Source organism: Ailuropoda melanoleuca, chromosome 17, assembly GCF_002007445.2.
Source record: "Ailuropoda melanoleuca isolate Jingjing chromosome 17, ASM200744v2, whole genome shotgun sequence".
In the NCBI taxonomy this organism is placed as follows: Eukaryota; Metazoa; Chordata; class Mammalia; order Carnivora; family Ursidae; genus Ailuropoda; species Ailuropoda melanoleuca.
This window is the reverse complement of record NC_048234.1, coordinates 15,816,067-15,837,744: the sequence shown is the minus strand read 5'-3', so window position 1 is coordinate 15,837,744 and position 21,678 is coordinate 15,816,067. Positions and strand designations below refer to the sequence as shown.

Genomic DNA, 21,678 nt, shown 5'->3' with positions numbered 1-21,678 from the left:
GGAAACCTCGGTGGGGGGGGGTGCCAGTGGATCTCATGTGGGGCCTCCCTGGGGGCAGCACGTCTGGGAAGGAAGGACGGGGGTCCTGCCTCTGCTCCCACAGCTGTTTGGTTGCAGCCCTATCCTGAGAAGCCAGAAGGAATCCATGTCACGGTCCCACTGGGGTCCTGGCAGGGGCTCCGGGTCAGTGCGAACCCTGGCGTTTGCCTGCCCTGCCTCTGCGGTCTGCAGAGAGGCTCTCCTGCCCCCCACAGCAGGGCACCTTGCGGATGGCACGTGGGGCAGAGTTTGGGGGGTGGGAGACCTGCAGACTCCAACAAGCTGCTTCCCAGGGACCCCGAGAGCCCGTGACCACGCTTCCTGGGGCGTGGGGACTTCTCAGGTGCAGCTGGAGGAGCAGGGCGTTGGGGGTGGCCCTGTCTGCAGCGGGAGGTCAGCCATCCTGCACGGCAAGGTCACGTGTGTGTGAGTGTGCATACACACGTGCACACGGCTCAGCCTCCACGCGGTGCTCTTGGTCTTTCGCCCTGGCTGACCTCCCCGACGAGCGTCACGGGAGCTGGGAAGCCAGGGTCTGGGGGGAACCTCTTCCCTGGTTCATGCCTTTGCATTCGCGTTACAGCAGGCCATGAGCAGCATCCGTGCAGGGGGGAAGCTGGGCAGCCAGGTGGGCGGTTGTCCCAGTCTGGGTTCCCGTGTCTGCCCTGGAGCTCTGCCCCTGGGTGACTGGGTCGCAGTGTCAGCATGGGGCTACGCCCCCACCACCCCTGCAAACACAGAGCCCAGGGCACAGTGGAGAATAGAAAGCGGGTGTTACAACACACATCCTGACCCGTAACCTTTGTTCTCACTTGCTTCCAGAATTTCTTCGCGAGGCCAAAAAGAAGCACGCCATTTAAGAACCGGGTGGCCTTCAACGTTGGCGGTGGTGACCTTGCCCGGCGCCTGGGAAATGCGGGTCCTCGGGGTTCGCACCGCCCGCCAGCCCCAGGCTGTGCCGCGGGTCGCAGCCCCCAGGCTCTGAGCAGCGTCCGCCGTGACACCCACCGCGGCCCCCCGGCCCACGAGCGTTTGCTGCCCAAGCGCCCTCTGCGGCGTCTGCACGTGAGGATGTGCGCCCCCGTCGGGGGGCTGCTCGCAGCCCTGGCCATGGTGTTTGGGATGGCGGTGGCCTTTGCACCCAAGCCCAGGATCACCTGGGAGCACAGAGGTAAACGGGCCGGCCCTGCTCTCGCGGTCGACGCGCGGGCTCCGCGGCCCCTGCTGGGTGTGCGCTCCTGTCCCTGCGGGCGGGCAGCTGCGTTGGAGAAGGCGCCTGGGCCACAGGGAACGCTGGCCCGGCCTGTTCCCGGGTTGCTGGCTAGGTTCTAAGTCCAGGGCCCCGGAGAGCTTGGGGACGTGTGGCGCACGCTGCCCGGGCACACACCACACTCAACGCCCTGTTTGAGGACATTTCATGACGGGTAGCCGAGCTTCCCGCCAACTGCTCTCATTGCCGTCCGTACTTTCTGTCCGTTTGCCCTCCTGGGAGCTGCGTCCCGAGACCCCGGGTCTCTCTGGCGAGTGGAACGACAGCTCCTTGCAGGGCCGTGCCGTGCGGCGTCCAGGCCATCTGTGCCCTGGGAGAGCCTTCCTCCGCGCTCTGTCTCCAGTCCGGAAAATCCGGACAGCAGAACGCGTGGATGCCTGGTCCTTACGTGAAACCCGGGTTCACACCATTCGCACCACCGCCAGGGCGGTCAGACCGAAGAAGGCGCTCCTTGAGAAACCGCGCCAATACGTGTCTATCCCTGCCGATCGTCCCGATTCTCGTAGCCCTGCTTTCCATGCGATTTCCTCACAAGAGAGGAAGCAAGTTTGTGGTGCTTATCCCCGAAAAATGCTTGGGTTAAGGGACATATTTGCTGAACTAGATTTTTTTTAAAGCTTTTGAGCTAAATCATGTTTTTTCCTGAATAAGAAAAGCTTTAATAGTTATATTCTTTATGTACTTAATCTGTGTTAAAATTATATACACATACACAAGAGTGTGGGAAGCACAGCAGCCTGAGGTTGCCCAGGAGGTCACAAGGTCACGCTCCTGGAAGGTCACATGCTTACAGGTCATGCTCCTGAGAGGTCATGTGCTTAGAGGTCACATACTTAGAGGTCACACTTTTGGGAGGCCATGCTGAGTGCAGGGTTTGGAACGCTGCTGGAGGGAGCAGGAAGGGACGCTGGGCCACAGCACTGGTCAAGCGCAATGGCTCGGAGACCTTGCAGGATCCCGTGCTCTTGGTGACTGTGTCAGTGGGTCTGAGTGCTGGCCTCGGGCAGGCGTTGGCCTTGTGGCGGTGGATCCACGCACAGCCCTGGCGACATGACGGCACGCTGAAGTGAGACGGTGCTCGGTGTGTCCAGGCTCAGAAAGGCCTGATGTCCTCTCTTCCCTCCCCAGACGTGCACCTGGAGAAGTTTCACGAGCCGGACATCTTCAACTACTCAGTGTTGCTGCTCAGCGAGGACAAGACCACCCTGTACGTGGGTGCCCGGGAAGCTGTGTTTGCCCTGAGTGCGCACAACATCTCCGAGAAGCGGCACGAGGTATGGCGTGGGCTCCCGCTCCACCGCCGTGCGGGCCACAGACCTTCCTGGCATTTTCTCCTCGAATCTGCACTGGGTTCCCCCCCACCCCCGCCAGCGTCTGACTGGGCCCCCCGGGCGTCTGACTGGGCCCCCTCGGGCATCTGGCCCTTTCTTGACCACGCAGCCTGCTCACCCCATGGCCGGCCCCACAGCCATCCTGCATGCTTGGTCAGCAGGCTCTCACCCGCCAGCAGGCAAGGGGCCCGTCACCCCGAAGCCGCCTTCCCACCCTGCGTCTTAGTAGCCTCTCTCCTCCCTGGGCCAGCCACTCACCCGGGGACCACCGTCCTTTCCTCTTGGATTTTCCATCTTTTCATTATGGAAAATCTCCAGCACACCCAGGAGTAGAGGCTGTGATGTCCATGAGGACTGTTCCCCTCTCAGCTCCCGCAGCCCGGGGCCACCCTCCTTCACCACGTCCTGCTGCTCCGCTCCCTCTGGAGGCTTCGAGGCCAATCCCAGACACACTCATCCATGAGGGGTTCCCTGGGCATCCCCTTCCTAATGGAAAGGACTCTTTTGTGTCAAAATAAGCAAAATACCACAGGCACGTCCAAAAAATGTTATCAAATAGTTGGTCAGATTCCACCGACTGTCATAAATGACGTTTGAATCTGGTTGAAATCGGGCCATCCGTGGGGCCAGCCGCTCTGCCCGGCAAGTGTCCACGTCCCGCCGCCACCCTGGCCCCTCGCTGGGAAAGCCACGGCTCCCGCGTCCGCCGAGGCAGGTCCTCCCCGTGCAGCCACGGGTGCGTCCCAAGACTTCCCGGCTCGGCCTGTCCTCCTCCACGTGGGAGCAGGAAGCAGGGCTCACGTCCCCTGCAGCCAGTTCCTTTGGAAATGGCTGGATCAGCACCTGAAATCTTGGCCTTTGTTTGCCTGTTTTTAATGAGCTCCTTCTCTCCGAAGGGAGTAGTGGTGCTTTGATTATTCAGATTTTCAGAATGACCTTGGAGTGGTGAATCTGAGCGTGTGTGAAATGGCTCGCTCTGTTGCCGCCCAGCCTGGTGTTCAGACCGCCCCTTCCCGGCCGGTGGCGGCCTCTCCTTGACCCCTGGGTCCTCAGCACGAGCCCAGCGGTTGGGGTTGGTTCCTTGCTCTCTGTTACGGCGTCCCGCGTCCCCTCAGGGCCCCGTGAGCACGGCCAGGGTCCCGTCTGTGTTCATGCTCCCGTGTCCTTACATGTTTTACGTAAATGGAGGTGAAATCGTTGGCGTTTTGCTTTCTGAGGGAAGCTGCCATCAGCCGCGCGACTTGCTCCTTCTTTCGTGTGTTCTGATAAGGATTTCCGTCTCTCTGGAAACGCACCGCCCTCCTATTGATGCGTGTGCTGGTCAGGCCTTGCAGGAGGCAAGTTCGTGCAGGATGTTTCGTGTGGGACCGTGTGCATGGCGATTCGGGTGCTGCCACAGCTCCGGGCACTTTCTGAGTTCCGAGCTCCCGCCAGCTGGCTTCGATTCTCTGGGCGTCCGTCTTGGGTTATCACACGGGGAGACGGGGCATCCTGGGGAAGGCGAGGCAGGAGTTGGGAAGCCATTTCCGGTGTGGGCCTATGGCTTCCGGACCTATGGAGGGCGAGGTGAGGCCCCCGTGGGCTGCCCGGTTCTGATCACTTGTCACTGGACATGAAGGAAGCAGGAGCACAGGTCGTGGGAGGACGCGTCGAGGGGTGGGGAGCAGAGCTGCTCCCTCACCACCAAGGCTGCAGGTACAGAAAACTGGAAGCAGCCCTGTCCTGTCCACGGACGGTCCCAGGAACCACTGTGCTGTTTGAGAACAGCTGTGGTTTACTGGTTGATAAATCGTCGCAGACCTTGCCGTTAGCATTTTAGCATTTGCTGCTGTTCATCAGCAAAGGATGGGCATCTGGGGGGCCGTGCACCCCTGGCTTCGGGGGTGGGGGAGGGTCTCAGTGGGAACTTTCTCGAAGCCTCATTCGCTCAAGACCTTGATGCCTGCTGGCTGAGCCTGGCTTTGCAGTCTCACTTCCACCGTCAGGGGGCATATTCGTGCCCCCACATGCCACCGTGTGCTTTGTAAACCGTGCATTTTTACGCCAGTGTCCCCTTTTGAATGGGGTCTCGTCACTGAAGTGGACTCTCATTTCTCCTAACAGGCGTACTGGAAGGTCTCAGAAGATAAAAAAGCAAAATGTGCCGAAAAGGGGAAGTCAAGACAGGTAATTTCTGGTCTCAGAACCCCCTGGTGACGTGGTCACGACCCATCCTGGGGTTCCCTTCTGTGCCCAAATGCTGAGGCAGGGTCTCTCAATGCAGGCGGGCACTTGAGAAACACTTTGGTAAAGGTTAACTTAGTTGAATCTATTCAGATAGCCTCAAACTTGATGGAGAAAATCATTTCTGTGCCTGCTGCTAAAGGTGTGAAATGCAGGGTTCGGGCCTCCCCAACAGCCTGACAGGGTTGCCATGGGATTTCTGCATTTGGGGCAGCGACCGTCCTTGAGACTCTCCTTCTTCTCCAGGAGCTACCGGGCACCTCAGCGTGCTGGCCATGCAGGCAGTGCTGGCCCGAGGGTCCACCTCCCCCCAGGGCTCAGGGTTCCCCCACCATGGGCTGGGCCCCCTGCCTCGATCTGGTGCTGGGCCTGTGTCCGAGTCTCCGAGCATAAAAGCCCCATCTTCCTTGGTAGTTGGGCAGCGTGGGACAGCACAGCTGAGGGAAGGTTTCAGCAGTTGGCTGATTTCAAAATCATTAAAAATGAAAAAAAATGTTTTTGCCGAACTTTTTTTTTAGCAAATGTTAACCACTTTTGCTGAAATCACTAGGTCCGAAGTTGCTTTAGGAAATGAGGAAAATGCAGGCTTTGTGTGGTGATAACTGGTGTTGCAGGGAGTTGTCCGAGAGCTAAATTAGGCAGAGTGCTCGCCCAGCCCGACGTGGAGGCCGCTCGGGGACAAGGGTCCCTCCCAGCTCACGGCGGGAGGATGAGTTACTGCCAACCACTTAAAGATGATCCTGGGGAGAAAAAACACAAAGAAAACAAAAGAACCTTCCCTCAGCAGAGATAATTTCAGACAATAGCACGTATGATCCCAGTACGTTCATTTCAGCCGAAAATAGCATGTTCCTCAGTGGCGTCTGGTTTTCTCCTGTGGGCGCAGCCTCGGGCCCCTCCCTCACCCAGCCTGTCCCTGGAGAAGCGCTGTTTGCCGTCCCGCGCACTGGGGAGGCCGGGGTGGGGTCCCCGGGGACGAGGATGGCAGGCAGGAAGCCGCACATCGGCCACCTCTGCAGCTCTGGCCGCACAAGGTGCGTGCCGAGGGTCAAGTCCATAAATGCGTCTCTCTGGGGCGGGCGTCCAGGAAGGTCTGAGGTCAGCGTGGCTTTGCTGACTATGAATTACCGATGGGGGTGAGAGGTCCTAGCCCCTGACGGCCGGCCTGTGGACACTGCAGACGGAGGTTTGTCCGGGGGGGCTGGGTCCGTGACCTGTCCCCACTGCCCAGGCAAAGCTGAGCGAGCACCTGAAGATGGGGGCTAGCCGAGGTGCCGGTGAGGGGCGGCAGGGGAGGCACGGTGGGGGCTGGTCGCGGCCAGCTGTGCCGAGCTCACATCGGCGTGCGCGTGCCAGCCCCATGCCCTGAAGTCCGGGTCGTGGGGGGCGTCCAGCGGGAGCCGGCGCGTGGCTGATGTGCACGTGTCTCCCCCTCGCAGACAGAATGTCTCAACTACATCCGAGTGCTGCAGCCACTCGGCGCCAGCGCCCTGTACGTGTGCGGGACCAACGCGTTCCAGCCGACCTGCGACCACCTGGTAAGGCTGGGCATCCCACAGGGGCAGCGTCGGCCGGCAGCAGGGTGCCTCGGGATGCCGCGGGCCACTCGCCAAGCTCCCGGAAGCCCAGTGTCACCGAGGGCATGACAGGGCAGGACTCACGGAGCCAGCAGTGGGGGGACCTTCTGAAGTGTGTCGTTGACACGCACAGCACCCATGTGCCGTGGTCCAGCCTTCTGTGTCCTTGCCACGTATAATGCTTGAGGGGAGGCCTGCTGCGAGCTGCGTCCTGGCCTAGGATGAGTCAGGACTCTGCTCCTGGCTGGCGTGTTGTGGGCTCACCTTTGCTCTGGGCTGAATGTGTCCCCAAGTCCACGCGGGGAACCCTTACTCCCCCATGTGCTGGTGTTCAGAGATGGGGCCCGTGAGCCGCCACAGCCCTCTCTGCATCATGTGAGGATGGGGCGGGGAGGAGCGGGGGGCCGCCTGCCAGCCACAACAGGGTCCTCCCCATGCTCCGACCAGCCGGTCCCCCCAGCTCCAGAGCTGGAAGGAACGGGCGCATGTGCTGGAGGCCCCGTCTGCGCTGCTTACGGCAGCCCGGGCTCGCGGGGACGGTGTGGCCGCTGCTCTGCTCTGGGGCATTGCCGTGTGGCATCTGCTGTGTGCGCAGAGCCCGCTGACGAAGGTGGTGGGGCAACAGCCTGGGTGTGCGAGTGGCTCCCTCGCCGACCTGCACCGGTTCTCCTGGCCCCGGCCTGCCAGTGCTGCATGAGGGTCTTTGCAGAGGGCCCCCCCCCCACCGTCTCGCCCGGCCCCTCGCTGACGGAGCTGGAAGGACGGGGCACACTGGACGGCAGTGTCCTGTCGGGAGAAGCTTCTTTTGCTCGTACCTGCTGAGCCATCTAAACGACCAGAGGGAGATGCAGCTGTGGACTGACAAGCCCATCTTCCAGTGACCGTCCCTGTTCGGTACCGGCCAGGCGGGAAGGGTACTGCCATGGAGAGCTTTGCAGAAACCCTAAAGCAATGGGAATTTAGAGAAGATTCTCCAGCCTTGAGTCAGAGATCAACCGTAGCGCAAAGTAGGGCAGATCAAGGACTTGCTTGGGAAACCTTGTTTATGCAGAGCCCTGGGGCGGGCGCACACGTGGCCTGGTCCACCCGGCGGCCTGGGACCACCGATGCCGACAGTGTCGGGGGGCTGGGCCTCAGTCCTCAGACTTGGCCTCTTTCTGCGTAAGGGAGGAACGTGCCAGGTCGTGTTAGAAATGTCCGCACACCCAGGGATCTGCTGGTGTCAGCTGTAGACGCCGGGTGCAGACTCCTCCTGCGGGCCTGTCAGTGTTAGGTGAGGGAGTCGGACATTGCATTTAAATTCGGACCTATAATATTTATCAATATTTTTAATAAAAATGTCGAAGCCGACAGGCCGATCGCACAGATGTGAGCAGGTGGGGGACGTACGGCCCTGTGACCCGCGGGCCCTGAAGGCCTAGGAACAGTGGTGCTTCCCAACATGGCCAATGCCAAGCCTGTCGTCCCCTGCGAAGATGTACAGCCATTCCCATCGGCTTCTCTTCTCTGGGCCGACCCCTCGTTCACACGTACCCCCGTCCTCCCCAGACCCGCGATCCATTCGCACCCCAGCTCTTGCTCCCTGGCCCGACCGGGAGTCTGCCCGCTGAAGGTGGGCCCGCGGCCTCCCCAGGCCTGCGAGCCCTCCGCGCCCGCGTCTGCTCTGCTCCCCTCCCTCCAACGGGTGGCGGTCGCCACCCACTCCCCACAGCCCCGCGTGTCCTTCAGCTTCTGGGGGCGGGAGGTGGCGCCCACCATCATGTCAGCTACTCTCGCATGCTTCTCTGGCTGTGCGTCCCCGCAGACAGGCCTCGTCTCTGACCTTCCCGCCGGGGTGCGTTCAGGCACAGGCACCTTGGCCGACCTTGCGCCAATGTGTCACCTGTCGTCAAACTCGGGTTCAGTGTCCACACACAAGCTTTCCCGTTCTTTACGCGTCGGGGTTTTAGGCTCCCTGGTCGGCTGGGAGGGATGCCCAAGCCTGAAGTCACCCCTACTTTGTGTGAGTGCAGTATGGGACGGAACGAGGTGGACATTCTGCTTTTCTCCAGGCACCTGTGTCTTGGGTGGTCTGGGCCCCACCGCCTCCAGTGGCTCTGTTTTCATATGAGATCCCACACGTGGCGTTGGATCGCTCGCAGATTGCCTCCCGCCCCAGGTCTGCCCTGTGCCCCCGGAGCTGTCCGCATCTTAAGACGAGTAAACTGAGGCTCCTAGATCCTGCACGGCTCTCGAGATGCAGGCGTCCAGCCCTGGGACTCGCGTGGCCGCGTGCACCTGCTCCGTGCCGCCCCCCCCCCGACAGCGCATCTGGGAAATGGTTTCGCGCACACGTGCCGTGAGCGTAGAAATTCAGACATTTCCTGATACGGTTTATTCTCGCTCAATTGCAGAACTTAACATCCTTTCAGTTCCTGGGGAGAAGCGAGGACGGCAAGGGCAGGTGCCCCTTTGACCCAGCACAGAGCTACACGTCTGTCATGGTTGGTGAGTCCTGCCCCCAGGTTAGCGCATGGCCCGGACTGGGATCCCTCCCCCACACGGGGGCTCCCTCCATCTGCTTCCGTGTTCCCTGTCCTCACGGATGGCACATGGGTTTCTCCATAGACCCCCATAACTCACCATGCGAAAGGGTAGCCAGCCACTGCCCGGGGCCACAAGTCAGATTTGTGGGAAGGGGTTATTTTAGATCTGTCGTTCGTGCAAATCACGTGGCCTCTCATTCACGCTGTCCATGCCCTGTCGAGAGGGTCCATGCGGAGCCGCGGCCTTAGGCTGGGAGCCCCATGAGCCCACCATTATGTCTGTCACTTCCCAGATGCAGGGTCACCTGGTGTTAGTTAGTGCCCTAGCCCTCAGAAGGCACCTTTCACGTGAAGCACACAATTGTCCTGGTCAAGGAAATGCAACAGAGGCCTTGGGAAGCAGCCACGTGCGCCCAGGAGTAGGGCCGTGGTCTGTCCCCCTCCCTGGTGGGGGGGTGGCTTGTGCCTGGCTGTGATGGGAGTGCTGCCGCTGACCCCCTTTCCTCTTTCCTCTGGGGCCGCTCAAGATGGGGAGCTGTATTCCGGGACATCCTACAACTTTCTGGGAAGCGAGCCCATCATCTCCCGAAACTCGTCCCACAGCCCTCTGAGAACCGAGTATGCGATACCGTGGCTCAACGGTAAGAAGCAGGTGCCCCCGCCGTGGTGTTTCTGTGCAGCTCTGAGCCTCTCCTAGGGCCCTTGGGCGCCCCCCCCCACCCAAACTCGTGTGGCAGCCCCCACGAAAAGCTGGTGTTTCTGGAGTGGCTGGGTCCTTCCCCGTGGAGCTGATGCTGCTTCGAGGCCACCTTCCCCTCCCTGAAGACGGATGTGGTCACCGTCCTTCATGACATGAGGGCCTGATGGTCCCTGGTGACTCGGGCTGACCGGGCTGCTCCCCTGGGACGGCGTGTACACAGCGGGTTCCTACAGCTGCTCACACGGGGTTCTTGTGGGTGCTGGCCAGCGGGCCGTGGGTTTGGAAGTTCCTCGGGCTCCCGGAGGCGGGGGGGTCTGGGGCACCTGGATCTGCTGGCCAGGGGTTTGTCTGAGCACACGAGGCATCTTTGGTGGGTCTCCGGGGACGGGGAGCTGGCTGTCCATTCTCACAAGCACTGTCTTGGGCACGGCCCACACCCTCTGAGCCCTGGGGAGGGACATGGCGCACGCCCCCTCCTGCGTCGCTGCGGGGCCGCGCCCGGGCCCCTGGGCGTGTGGAGGGACCACCGCGTGTCTGTGCTTGCAGAGCCAAGCTTCGTCTTTGCTGACGTGATGCGAGAGCGCCCAGAAGGCATGGACAGCGGGGATGCCCGCGTCTATTTCTTCTTCACCGAGGTGTCTGTGGAGTACGAGTTTGTCTTCAAGCTGATGATCCCACGGGTGGCGCGGGTGTGCAAGGTGCGCGGGGGCCTGTTGGCCTGTGGCTCCGGCCCGGGGCGCTCGCGTGTCTGGAGGGTTCACCATACGGCCCAGGCTCCGCGCTTCCTCCAAAATGTCGATTTACCCACCACTTCATCCTTCTGTGGCGTGGATGGGTGTGGACGGGCGGCCAGGTGCTCGGCCTGCCCTGGGGCAGCCTGGGGGGACCCCAGGAGCATTGGCGCCCTGCTCTCTGTGGGCCTGCCTCTGACACAGCTTCCCCAGACCTCCCAGATCACAGAAAGTCAGTTTTTGTTCACCGTGTGAGCTCAGTTCTGTTGGAATTGGGATTTCGGCATTCCAACATAAAGGTGCGGGGAGGGGTTTTTCTTGTGTCCAAAATAAACCAGAACACTTCGATTCCGAAGTCTCCTGCATCCAGATTTCTGTGTTTGGGAGCTGTCTCCGAGCGGGTCACGTCAGATGGGTCCATCGTGGTCCCCTGAAGGCCAGCTCACGAAAACATGTTTATGGAGGACCTGGCAAAGCCCTTTGAAACGACCGTGTCCTCTGCAACGAGGACTGAGGCTGCAGACGTGGCCCGTCCGTGGCCCCAGCTGTGCAAGGCGACTTTGCTGAGAGGCCTTTGTGGGTTTTGTGCTCCAATCGGAGACCCCGTAGGGTGCAGTGGCCACACGGCTGTGTGCGGCCTCGGTCAGCCACGGCCCGGTCCCTCCAGGCAGAGCTGCCCCGGGAGGGCTTGGGTGGCTCCCGGGGGCCTGCCCCTCCCCCACCACGCACGTCCTTCCGGTTTCAGGGGGACCAGGGCGGCCTGCGGACCCTGCAGAAGAAGTGGACGTCCTTCCTGAAGGCCAGGCTGATCTGCTCGCGGCCGGACAGCAACCTCGTCTTCAACGTGCTGCAGGACGTCTTCGTGCTCAGGGCCCCGGACCTGAAGGAGCCCGTGATATACGGGGTCTTCACCCCACAGCTGTGAGTGCTCGGCCGGGGCAGGGGACGGTGTCCGGGCGCCCCCGCCAGCGCGGTCACACGGTCCCCTGCTCCCCAGGAACAACGTGGGGCTGTCCGCCGTGTGCGCCTACAACCTGTCCACCGCCGAGGCCGTCTTCTCCCGTGGGAAGTACATGCAGAGCGCCACGGTGGAGCAGTCCCACACCAAGTGGGTGCGCTACAACGGGGCCGTGCCCACGCCGCGGCCCGGGGCGGTGAGTGCGGCGGAGCCGCTGTGGCGGTGGTCTCGGCAGGGAAGGGGAGGCCGGTGGGCACGCTCCTCTTCCCGTGCTGTCCTCCCTGGTGCCCGCCCTAGCCCTCACTGCGCTCCGCCCGCAGAGGGGGCCGCTCTGGCTGGCACCGGGTGCTTTGTGGAATTAACATGGGTCGTGAAAATAGGTCTGTTTCGTTTTCTGCTTCCCGCACAGAAACACACAGATTTTTTGGCAATGACCTGTACTCCCCACGCACTAACAGGAGTCACGTTTTATTTTTTCTGGAAGTAGTGAATCTTGCGTAGAAGCCAGTGTGGTCACGGGGCCAGTTTGGCTGCATCCGCTCGTCACCGGGCCGGTGTGCGGGGCTGTGCGCGTGGCCCGCGGTGGGGCCGGGGTGTGCGCGGGGCTGGCGCTCAGGCTTGTGCACCCCCAGCACGGGGTATCCTCCCCTGGGGGGATCCCTCCGCGCGTGTTACGAACTAAAGTGCGTTCACTCACGCGCAACAGGAGCTAGGGACAGCAGGAATCCCTCCCACGCTTGACCTCTGTGCTCTGTGGAATGGGGCTGTTTTTAGTGATTTTAGCAGCGCTGTCATGGAAGAGCTACGAAGCGATAAGTACTTTGTTTTCAATTTCAGAAGCTCAGTACGTTTTCTGTTTCATAAATAGGTACAGACGACTTCGCCGATGGTCTGGTGAAGCAGCCTTTTATCTCGTGTCTACAAAGACAGTAGCTCTTCCCACAGGCGTTAGAGCTGTGTCCTCAGATTGCTAGGGAGAGGTCGCCTGTGGGTCCCCTTGGGCAAGGAACCCACCGCGCGCTGACGGCTGGTCTGCTCCCTGCAGTGCATCAACCGTGAGGCGCGGGCCGCCAACTTCTCCAGCTCCCTCAGTCTGCCGGACAAGACCCTGCAGTTCGTCAAGGACCACCCTCTGATGGACAGCTCCGTGACCCCGATAGACAACAGGCCCAGGCTGATCCGCAGCGACGTGAACTACACGCAGATCGTGGTGGACAGGACCCAGGCCCTGGACGGGACCTTCTATGATGTCATGTTTGTCGGCACAGGTGGGTCCCGGCCCCCAGTGCGGACGCTGGCAGAGCCGGCTCACCTTTGCTGCTGGGGGCCCGCACCTCCCCACGGTGCCACGGCGCTTTATGGGAGGGTCTCTGATACTGGCCTCCGAGGTCTGCCACCACGCGAGTCCTGGTCCCCGTCTGGGGCTTCAGGCACAGTACGTGGAGGCTCGCACAAAGGGAGTCCGGGTGGTGCCCATGTGGGAGGGCTGAAGGCCACGGAGGAAGTCCCGCCTCCCCGCTGGCCCGAGACCTGTCCAGACCTGCCGGGGATGCCCATTCTGGGAGGGGGGGGGCGGTGGCCAGGCCGAGCCGCAGCTGGCGGGTGCTGTGGTCCGCACTGGGGGCTTTCCAGCGAGCTCTGAGCCAGGTGGGGGGCCCAGCCCTCACCTGCCTGGGGCCCCGCATGGGACAGCACCCCTGAGGGCCAGTGGGGCCCACGAGCCAGCTCTCCTGCAGTCTGCTAGTACCGTCTCACTGCACTGACTGTTGCTGGAGTCAATGATGGCGTTAGCGTATTTTTCAGAAAACAGTGGGAGTGACCCAGGCCACACAAGGCCATAGTTCATTTGCTAGTGGCTTTTCCTTTCCAACCTCCAAAATGCAAACCAACACGTCCTGTGGAGGGAGGGAGTTGAGAGGAAGAACGGACCGTCTGCTCCGTGGCCGACGGTAGTATGTGCTCCGTCCTGCCCTCCCGGGCGCGTCCCTGACCTCTGGCTTTGCCCTTGCAGACCGGGGCACCCTGCACAAAGCGGTCAGCCTGGAGAACGAGGCCCATATCATTGAGGAGACGTGGCTCTTTCGGGACTCTGAGCCAGTCCAGACTCTGCTGCTGAATTCCGAGCAGGTAAAATGGCTCGGTGGTGGCCTCACGTGTTCTTATCACCGGCTGGGCTGGCGGTCACTGGTCTGGTCCAGAGGCGCCAACCACCAGGCTCTTACAGAAGGTCCTGGGAGCCCTGGGCTTTGGGATGGAGGGAAGGCAAACTGAGGAGATGGAATGGTCGCCTTGGGTCGGCCAAGCCTCACCGAGTTGCTGGGGGCACCCGGTGTGGGTGTGGGGGCATGCCGGCTCACGGAAACACTGCTGTGCCCCCAGCTTGATAGGGTCAGCGTCTGGTCGGCACAGGAAAGCCGGCTCTGAGCAACAGCGGTGATGCCGGTGCAGCCCCCAGCCCTCCCCTCCCCTCCCCTCCCACGAGGCCCCTTCTCCTGCATCAGGTTGGAATCCGGATTCAGATCCGGATCAGGCTTAGCCCTCCCATAAAAGCCAGGAGCGAGTGTCTAAGGCTTCGGGGGCCGTAGGGTCACTGCCCTGGCTGCGCTCTGGCAAAGCCTTATGTATAGAAACCGAGCTTAGGCGCTCACGCAACTTCCAAGCGTCACAGAATATCATTATTTTGAATTATTTACTCAGCCACGTAACAGTATGAAATCTATTATTGGTGGTTCACGTAGAAATAGCGGGGGGCTGCATTTGCTCTGCAGGCCGTCCCCTGCCATCTGTCCCTGCGACCTGGGACACACGCATCCCCATTTACTGCTGGGATAGAGCACGAGGACCAGGCCAGCCCTGGTCCATGAACATGAGCACCTGAGCCTGGCATGCCAGTCTCACTTGTACCTGGGGGACGTCGGACCCTGGGAGTGGCCCAGCCTGCTCTGCGGCTGAAGGCCTCGCTTCTCCGTGTGGGTGTCCCATGCTGTGAGCCCTGAGCCCAAGGGCTCTGGGGACCTGGCCGTATGCCCGTTCCCTAGCTGCAAGCTTGGCCACCATGTGGTCTCTCTGCCTGGACCCGTGTGTAAAGCCTTGTTCGGGGCACCAGGCTCGGCTGCCCCTGCTTTGTGTGGCGTTGCTCACGTGCCGAGACTGCCCTATCTGACCCGGGACACCCCTGAGCCTCCGTCTCCAGGTGCGGACAGAGCTTCACACCTGAAGGAGGTGATCCCACAGCCCCTCCGAGTGTCCCCGCAGACTGGTTCCGGAGCGGGGGGCAGTGAGCAGCAGCAAGGGGCCCGGCAGCCAGGCAGGAGATGAGAGAAAGCAGCTGACCTCTCAGGGCACGTTTGCAGACGTCACGCAGAGGTCCCCTTCATCGTGAGCTTACGTACTTGGATCTGGTGTCCAAACTCCCGTCACAGGGTCATGTCCCCTCCCAGCTACTGCTGCGTGGCAGGGCTCTCTCTCTGCTTCTGAGGGGGAAGACAACCCCATAGCCTAGGCGAGTTTTAAGCCGCCACACACTCAGCCTCGGTGCCTCCCCCGTCCACCCGGCTTTGCTGTGGAAACAGGAAGCCAGAAGCCCTCCCACCTGTGGCCACGTTGCTCAGGCGCCCGGCCAGGCTGTGGCAGGTACCCTGAGGCCTCCCGGTTGTCAAATGCACGTCAGAACAAAGGCTGGCGCCCCGCCCCCCCCCTGTGCAGACGCGGTGAGACCACGGCTCTGCTCCACAATGTCAGTCAGAGACTCAGGCTTCTGGCCGCCTGGGCACCCGTACCGTAGGAGGGATGAGGGTTGGGGAGGAAGGACGAGGTTGTGGGTCAGCCCTGTGCTCACCTCCCCATGGCCAGGACTTGGTCACCTGCCCACGCCCAGGGGGCAGGCCACGCCGGGAGCCTGGCAGCGTGGGGGCCATCTGTCTGTCCTTATAGGGGCCCCTGCACTGGGTTAGGCCTCGGCTGCCTAGACCTGGCGGGAAGGCGTCATGCGTGCCCAGGCCCCCACACCTTCTCCCCGGGCGGGCGGGCAGGCTTGGGGGCTTGGAATGCCGGGTGTGCAGCCGTGGCAGCAGGAACTGCATGTTCAGGGTTAAAAAGACGCCCCCCCACCCCACCCCCACCCNGAACACAGAGAGGCTGGCGCACAGTCCTCACTGTCCGTGCTCCCCCGAGGACACGTGCATTTGGTGGGTCTTTTGTTTTCTTAACGTGGTGAATACGCGTGGATGACGCCGTTTCAACCGTTTGTAAGTGCACAGTTCAGCGGCGTCAGCTACGTTCACGCTGTTGTGTGACACACCCCCACCCCGGTCCGTCTCCAGAACCTGTTCACCTTCCCAGAAGGGAACCCTGTCCTCACTGGGCGCTAACCCAGCCCCCGTCGTCCACATTCTGTCTGCGATTTGAGGACCCCAGGGACCTCATTTAAGTGGGATCAGTGTTATCTTGTGACCAGCTTCTCTCCCCGGGCATCACGTCCTCAAGGGTCAGCCACGTAGCACATGACAGGATCTCCTTCCTCTTCCAGGAGGAATACTCCGTGGTTCAGACACATATTCTGTTGCCCCGCCGTCTGTGGGTGGGCGCGTGGGCTTCTGTGAACGTGGTGTGTGGACATCTGAGTCCTGCTTTCAGTTCCTGTGGAAATACACAGGAGACCTGCTCCGTCTGGTCCCGAGCCCAGGCCACAGGCTGCATCTGCATGTCGACGGGGACGTCGTTTTCACAACTCCTTCAGCTCTAGACCCCGCCACGGGTTGGACGTGGCCACGCACACGGAGACCTAGCTGGGGCAGTGTGACCCCGGGGCTCCCAGGGGTGTGGGACCCGCGAGGGGTCTGGCGCGAGAGGCCCAGGGCACCTGCGTGCTCACCAAACCTCGTGTGCCCTTTTAAACGCTTTTCATTTTGAAATCGTGTTCGGGCCACAGAGGCGTTGGATGGTGGCAGGGCCTTCCCTCGGGCCGAGGAGCTCCCCTGGCACGGTGCTCACCGCCCGCAGACGTCAGGTGCCCCTCTTTCCCCCAGACACCCGCTCCACTTCAGGAGCCTCACGGGGCCTGGGGCAGCTCACTCCTCAGCCCTGACGGCCTTGGTGGCGTGCTTAGCTTTGCAGAGAACGGTCGGTGTTCTGGGGAGTGCCCCTGCTCTCCTTGCGCTCGGATGGAGTTGAGGGTTCGGGGACATGCGCGACAGCACAGGCCCACACGGGCTGGGCCGGGGCGCGGGCGTGTGTGCAGCCTGCGGTGGCTGACACTTGTTTGTGGGGAGACGTCAAGGCTGCTGTCATTCCCCCCGGCCCGCAGTCTTGGGCGCCCGCCAGTGATCACGGCCACCCCCTCGCAGGTGTTTTCCTGGCTCTGCTTCGCGGGGGCCCAGCCCCGGGGAGGGGGTGTATGTGGAGATAGGAGCCTGCCCCCCCACAGCCACGCGCACGGGTCAGGTGTCAGGCGGGGCTTCCCAGGCAGAGTCTGTGCCCTTCAGGGTCCATCAAAGTTGACTGCTCAGCCCTCCCAGAAACCCTCCCCTCTGCGATCTGGGGTGACGTCCTTGGTCCTTCAGGCAGGCGCGTGGCTGCACCTGTCTGGTCCTTGCCGACCGACGAGCTGGCCCTGGCCTGGCTCTCTGCCTCTTTTGATCACATGACAGTCTGTTGCAGAGGGGACTTCCTTTCTCTCGGCTGTGCTCGTGGGGGGGAGGGGTCACAGGCCAGGAGACCGAGGCTGGCCCCAGGAACTTGGAGTGCCAGCCAGACTCTGTCCCTCCATGGGGAAGGCTGCACCCTATCTGGGTCTGAAACACTGAATGCTGTTAAGCTCGCAAATCTCGGGGTTAACCAGAAGATCTGTGTAGACGTGAGGAGGGAGACAGGCTTGTGGGCAGAGGAGAGCATAGACGCAAGGCTGGAATTGCAATCCCGTGGCCGCGGCTGCACGTCAGGCGGCATGCCTGCGTGGGAGCCCTGTCCCCACTGCATCCAGGAGAGCAATTAGCCGCCCTGTGAGCTGAGCTCTCGGACGTGCCAGCTGTTGGCCTCCCCATCCACGTATTCCTGCCTCGCAAACCTGGACGTGACAGCGCTTGGCACATCCTTTATCCCACGTGCTGGGATCCTGCACGCTCCCCTGCCGCTCCCTCGCGCCTCCTTTCCCGGCCCCGCTGGATTTGGGCACCACTCGGGCTGTCCATGCACAGCTGCTCATGGCAGGTCTGAGATTGGGCTCCGAGTTGTGCCCTTTGGCCTCTGGCAGGGCTGGTAGTGTCGGCTGGAGCCCCAGGAAGGGGCTGACCCCCAGCCGCAGAGGGGCTGCAGACACACAACCACACAGGTGCCTGGATGGCAGGGAGGCGGGCACGGGGACTGAGGCCCAAGGGGCCGAGCCAGTACGTGGACTCGGCTGGGAGACCACACATGCTGCCTGCGTGCTCGTGGTTCTGGAAGCTCCTGAACGAGAAAACACGGGAACGTGCTCATCACCATGGCGAGGTGCAAAAGCACCTGGCACCGCACGCACCGCGGCTGCCCTCTCACCCGCCCGCCCCCTCTGTTCCACCCCCACAGGGCAGAAGGTTCGTCTACGCGGGCTCCAGCTCGGGCGTGGTGCAGGCCCCCGTGGCCTTCTGCGAGAAGCATGCTACTTGTGAGGACTGCGTGCTGGCCCGCGACCCCTACTGTGCCTGGAGCTCGGACACCAAGGCCTGCGTGGCCCTGCACCAGACGGACAGCCCCAGCAGGTACGCAGGGGACGCGGCGTGCCGGCCCAGCCTGCCTGTGGGGAAGGCGCGTGCACACGCATGACCGTCCTTCCTTGTCTTGCAGGGATTTGACTCAGCAGATGAGTGGTGACGTGTCCGGCTGCCGCGGTAAGTGGCTCCTCCTCGCCGTGCTGCTCCCGGGGCGGCCGGGGCTTGTGATCGGGTCATGGTGTTGTCCTGGTGTGACGTCTCGTGTGCTTTGTTTTCCTTTCTCTACTCGGAACAGAGGGCAAGTATCCGTGAGGACACGGAGGCCGACCCCACTATCCCTTTGTTTTGCAGAAAAGGGTGTTTGAAGCCCCATAGTGTGTGTACTGGAAGGCACTCGGCATGCAGCCCACTACGTCCACTCTCGAGACGCTGCTCTCTTGCGCTGGCCTTGGGGCCGCCTGTAGGACCCAGAACGTGCTGGGAGTGGGGGGGGAGGGGCGGCAACAGAGGAGTCCTCGTCCCCTCGAAGGCAGCTGTGCTCCCGTCCCTGACCCGACAGCTGTCGTTAGCTGGGGCGGCTTCAGGAGGGGGCGCCAGGCGCACTGAGAGGCCATGAGCCCCAAAGCCACTGGCAGACGCGCGTGGTGTGCGACTCCGCGGGCTGCCGCTCAGCCTCCCGGGAACCAGGGCGCCAGACGCCATCTCTGCCGTTCATTTGCCTCCGCGTTCCTTGTCCCACCGGGCTGCCATCTAGGGCTCATCTCTGCTGTTCTGTCACGCATGTCTTTACCTCCTTAGTTGTTCTGGAAGATTCCGTGTTGCTCCAGTGGGTGAAACTCTTGTGTTCTCTTGTGCGTGTTGACCTCTTTAAAAGAAGTGAAGTGGTGAGCCGGGTTGTTGATGCTGTGCACGTTTATTTTGATGTTCCAGATAAAACTAAGGAAAGTTTCCGGCAGCATTTTTTCAAGCATGGTGGCACGGCAGAACTGAAATGCTCCCAAAAGTCCAACCTGGCCCGGGTGGTGTGGAAGTTCCAGAACAAGGCGCTCGAGGCCGAGGGCCCCAAGTACAGCCTGGTGGGCAGGAGGAACTTGCTCATCTTCAACCTGTCGGAGGGAGACAGCGGGGTGTACCAGTGCCTGTCGGAGGAGAGGCTCAGGAACAGGACGGTCCTGCAGGTGCTGGCCAGGCACGTCCTGGAGGTCCACGTGCTCCCCAGGACCCCGGCAGCCTCCACCTTGCCGGCCACCCGGCCAGAAGGGGACAGGGCCCTCCTCAGAGTGTCGACGGAGCCCACCCCAGGCCCTCCGGCCCAGACCCCTGCCGTGCGGGGCCCCGTGCCCGGGGCCGTGGCCCCGCCGCCCAGCCCTGCGCCCACCGGCGTGTCCTGCAGACCCAGGACGGTCATCGACACGGTCCCCCAGGTCCACTCGGAGAAGACCATGTATCTCAAGTCCAGCGACAACCGCCTGCTCATGCTGCTGTTCCTCGCCTTCTTCGTGCTCTGTCTCTGCCTCCTGTTGTACAACTGCTACAAGGGCTACCTGCCCGGCCCGTGCCTCAAGTTCCGCTCCGCCGTGCTGCTGGGGAAGAAGGCGCCCGCGGCCGACTTCGCCGAGTTCGAGCAGAGCGTGAAGGAGACGCTGGTGGAGCAGGGCAGCTTCTCCCAGCAGAACGGGGGGCAGCCCAGGCCGGCCCTGGACACCGGCTACGAGACGGAGCAGGACACCATGGCCAGCAGGGTGCCCACCGACAGGGAGGACTCGCAGCGGCTCGACGACCTCCCGGCCCGGGACAGGCCCTTCGATGTCAAGTGCGAGCTCAAGTTCGCCGACTCGGACGCGGACGCGGACTGAAGCGCGTGCGCGGAGGCCTCCGTTCGCCATCAGTCACCCGGCCCGGGGCCGTGTAGGGAGCCCGTGTCTGTGCACCTGTCTTCTGTGTCTTTTCTCTTGGGTCAAGCTTGTGATTTGGTTTCTCTTTGTCCTTTCGGAAAACGACGAGCCCTGCGTCCCGGCCTCCCGCGGTGGACCACCGTCTGGGACGTGCCCGCGGGTGGTGGCACCGGCTCCCCTGAGCCCCGACTGCAGCGGCCCGCGGACCCTCGCGCCTGGAGCCCCCCCTCCTCAGAGCAGCCCTTGAAAGATCATTTCATTCCAGATTGGAAATGGCATTTTTGTTTATCAGATTGGTAACTTAGCGCCTGTTGTCCAGATTGGCACGAACCTTTTCTTCCGTGGGATTATTTTGTAGGGCTTTACTTTTTTGTGTTAGGTTTATTTTTTAAATTACTAAAGCAGATGTTTTAATGTTTAGAAGACGTACGTCTTCCAGATTCTGTTGTGCGTGAGGGTAGGATACAGCTTATGTTGCTTACGATTCTCAGGGATAAACTTACTTTGGCTAATGTGTTCCTTCCGCTTTTAGAAACGTAGACAAAACCATCTCTTGAAGCACACTTTTTTTTTTTAATTTTATTCCTTGAGGGAAGTATCATTTTCAGAGAGATTTTCTTTCTATACTTTTTTTCCTGTTGTTTTAACTCTTTCAAGGAAGAGAGGACAGTGGGAGGCTGTCCCATGAGCCAGGCGGGCTCTCCAGCAAGGATCAGTGGAGCCGCCGGGCCCGGAGCTGAGGGGCGCGTGTCACGATTGGATGCCCACAGCCACTGCTCGAACCTCCCGTGCAGACGGACGGATGTCTGCCGGGACGTCTTCAGCCATCCGAACGGCTCCTGTGACTGTCGGCTTCCGTCCACAGCCGCTGCCCACCAGACGTCCCGCTCGGCTGAACAGAGCTGGCCACACACCTGCAAGCAAGCTGGGCGGCGGTGGCTGGACAGGCCTGTGTCTCAACACCCCACGGAGCCACAGGGGTGGACCCGCGGGGCCTGGCGCTGTCTCTCAAGGTGCGAATGGGCGAGACGGTTTAACCATGGTGACGTCACACTCCACCTGCTGCTTCCCACATGCCTGTAAGAGGCGGCTCTCTTTCCGTGGCAAAGAGCAATAAACTGGATTTCTGTGTGCCTGCGTGGACAGTGTCATCTTCAGCATGATAGGACTCGACCGTTTTGGTGTAAACATTTGTGTTTTATAAGATTTACTTTGTTTTTATTTTTCTACTTTGAATTGTATACATTTGAAAAGTAACCGAATAAATGAGAAGCTTATATCCTTGATGTGGGCACGTGATTTGCTGCGGCTGGAAGGCCTCCCTCCCTCCTTCCCTCCTGAGGGGCACTGTCAGCGGGGGCGGGGAGGGGGGGCGCGGGTCTTGGGACAGCCTGGGTCCCTTTCTTCTCCTGTGCTTTGCTTCCTTTCTCTGGTGTGCGGTGGGATCCTGGTGACGCCTGCCTCAGTGGCCTCTTTCTTTTCTGTCCTTTGTCTCGCAGCCTCATCTATGCCCTTCCCTCCTCCGGGGTCCTCCTCCCTGTCCTGTCGGGGCCCCGGCTCAGCCTCCTCTCCCCGAAGGCCCTGGCCAGCCTCGGCCTCGGGGTCTGACAGCAGCCTGCCCGTTGCCTTGCTGCCGCCCTTCCTCAGCGACCAGGCCCAGCACGTGCATGCCCTGGGGACCTTCCACCTCTTCTGCCAGGCCACAGGTGAGCAGGGCACCTGTCGGGGGGGGGGGGTGGTGAG

The 21,678-nt window shown here is 61.6% G+C and overlaps 1 protein-coding gene across 4 annotated transcripts in view; it reads left to right on the top strand.

Annotated features, from left to right (window-relative positions):
- Positions 1-21,678, top strand: part of SEMA4D (semaphorin 4D) — a 42,002-nt gene that overhangs the window by 10,102 nt on the left and 10,222 nt on the right. For 3 of the 4 annotated variants that reach the window (XM_034646935.1, XM_034646933.1, XM_034646932.1), the window contains exons 3-16: positions 862-1,210; positions 2,438-2,583; positions 4,744-4,806; positions 6,303-6,401; positions 8,834-8,927; positions 9,493-9,606; positions 10,212-10,363; positions 11,142-11,317; positions 11,394-11,550; positions 12,400-12,622; positions 13,366-13,481; positions 17,916-18,088; positions 18,174-18,217; positions 21,435-21,641. In XM_034646935.1, coding sequence (XP_034502826.1) covers positions 862-1,210; positions 2,438-2,583; positions 4,744-4,806; positions 6,303-6,401; positions 8,834-8,927; positions 9,493-9,606; positions 10,212-10,363; positions 11,142-11,317; positions 11,394-11,550; positions 12,400-12,622; positions 13,366-13,481; positions 17,916-18,088; positions 18,174-18,217; positions 21,435-21,641 — 2,113 coding nt within the window. Of the gene's footprint in view, positions 1-861; positions 1,211-2,437; positions 2,584-4,743; positions 4,807-6,302; positions 6,402-8,833; positions 8,928-9,492; positions 9,607-10,211; positions 10,364-11,141; positions 11,318-11,393; positions 11,551-12,399; positions 12,623-13,365; positions 13,482-17,915; positions 18,089-18,173; positions 18,218-18,970; positions 21,222-21,434; positions 21,642-21,678 lie in introns of those variants that run through there. The other variant, XM_019800072.2, reaches the window with a different exon arrangement.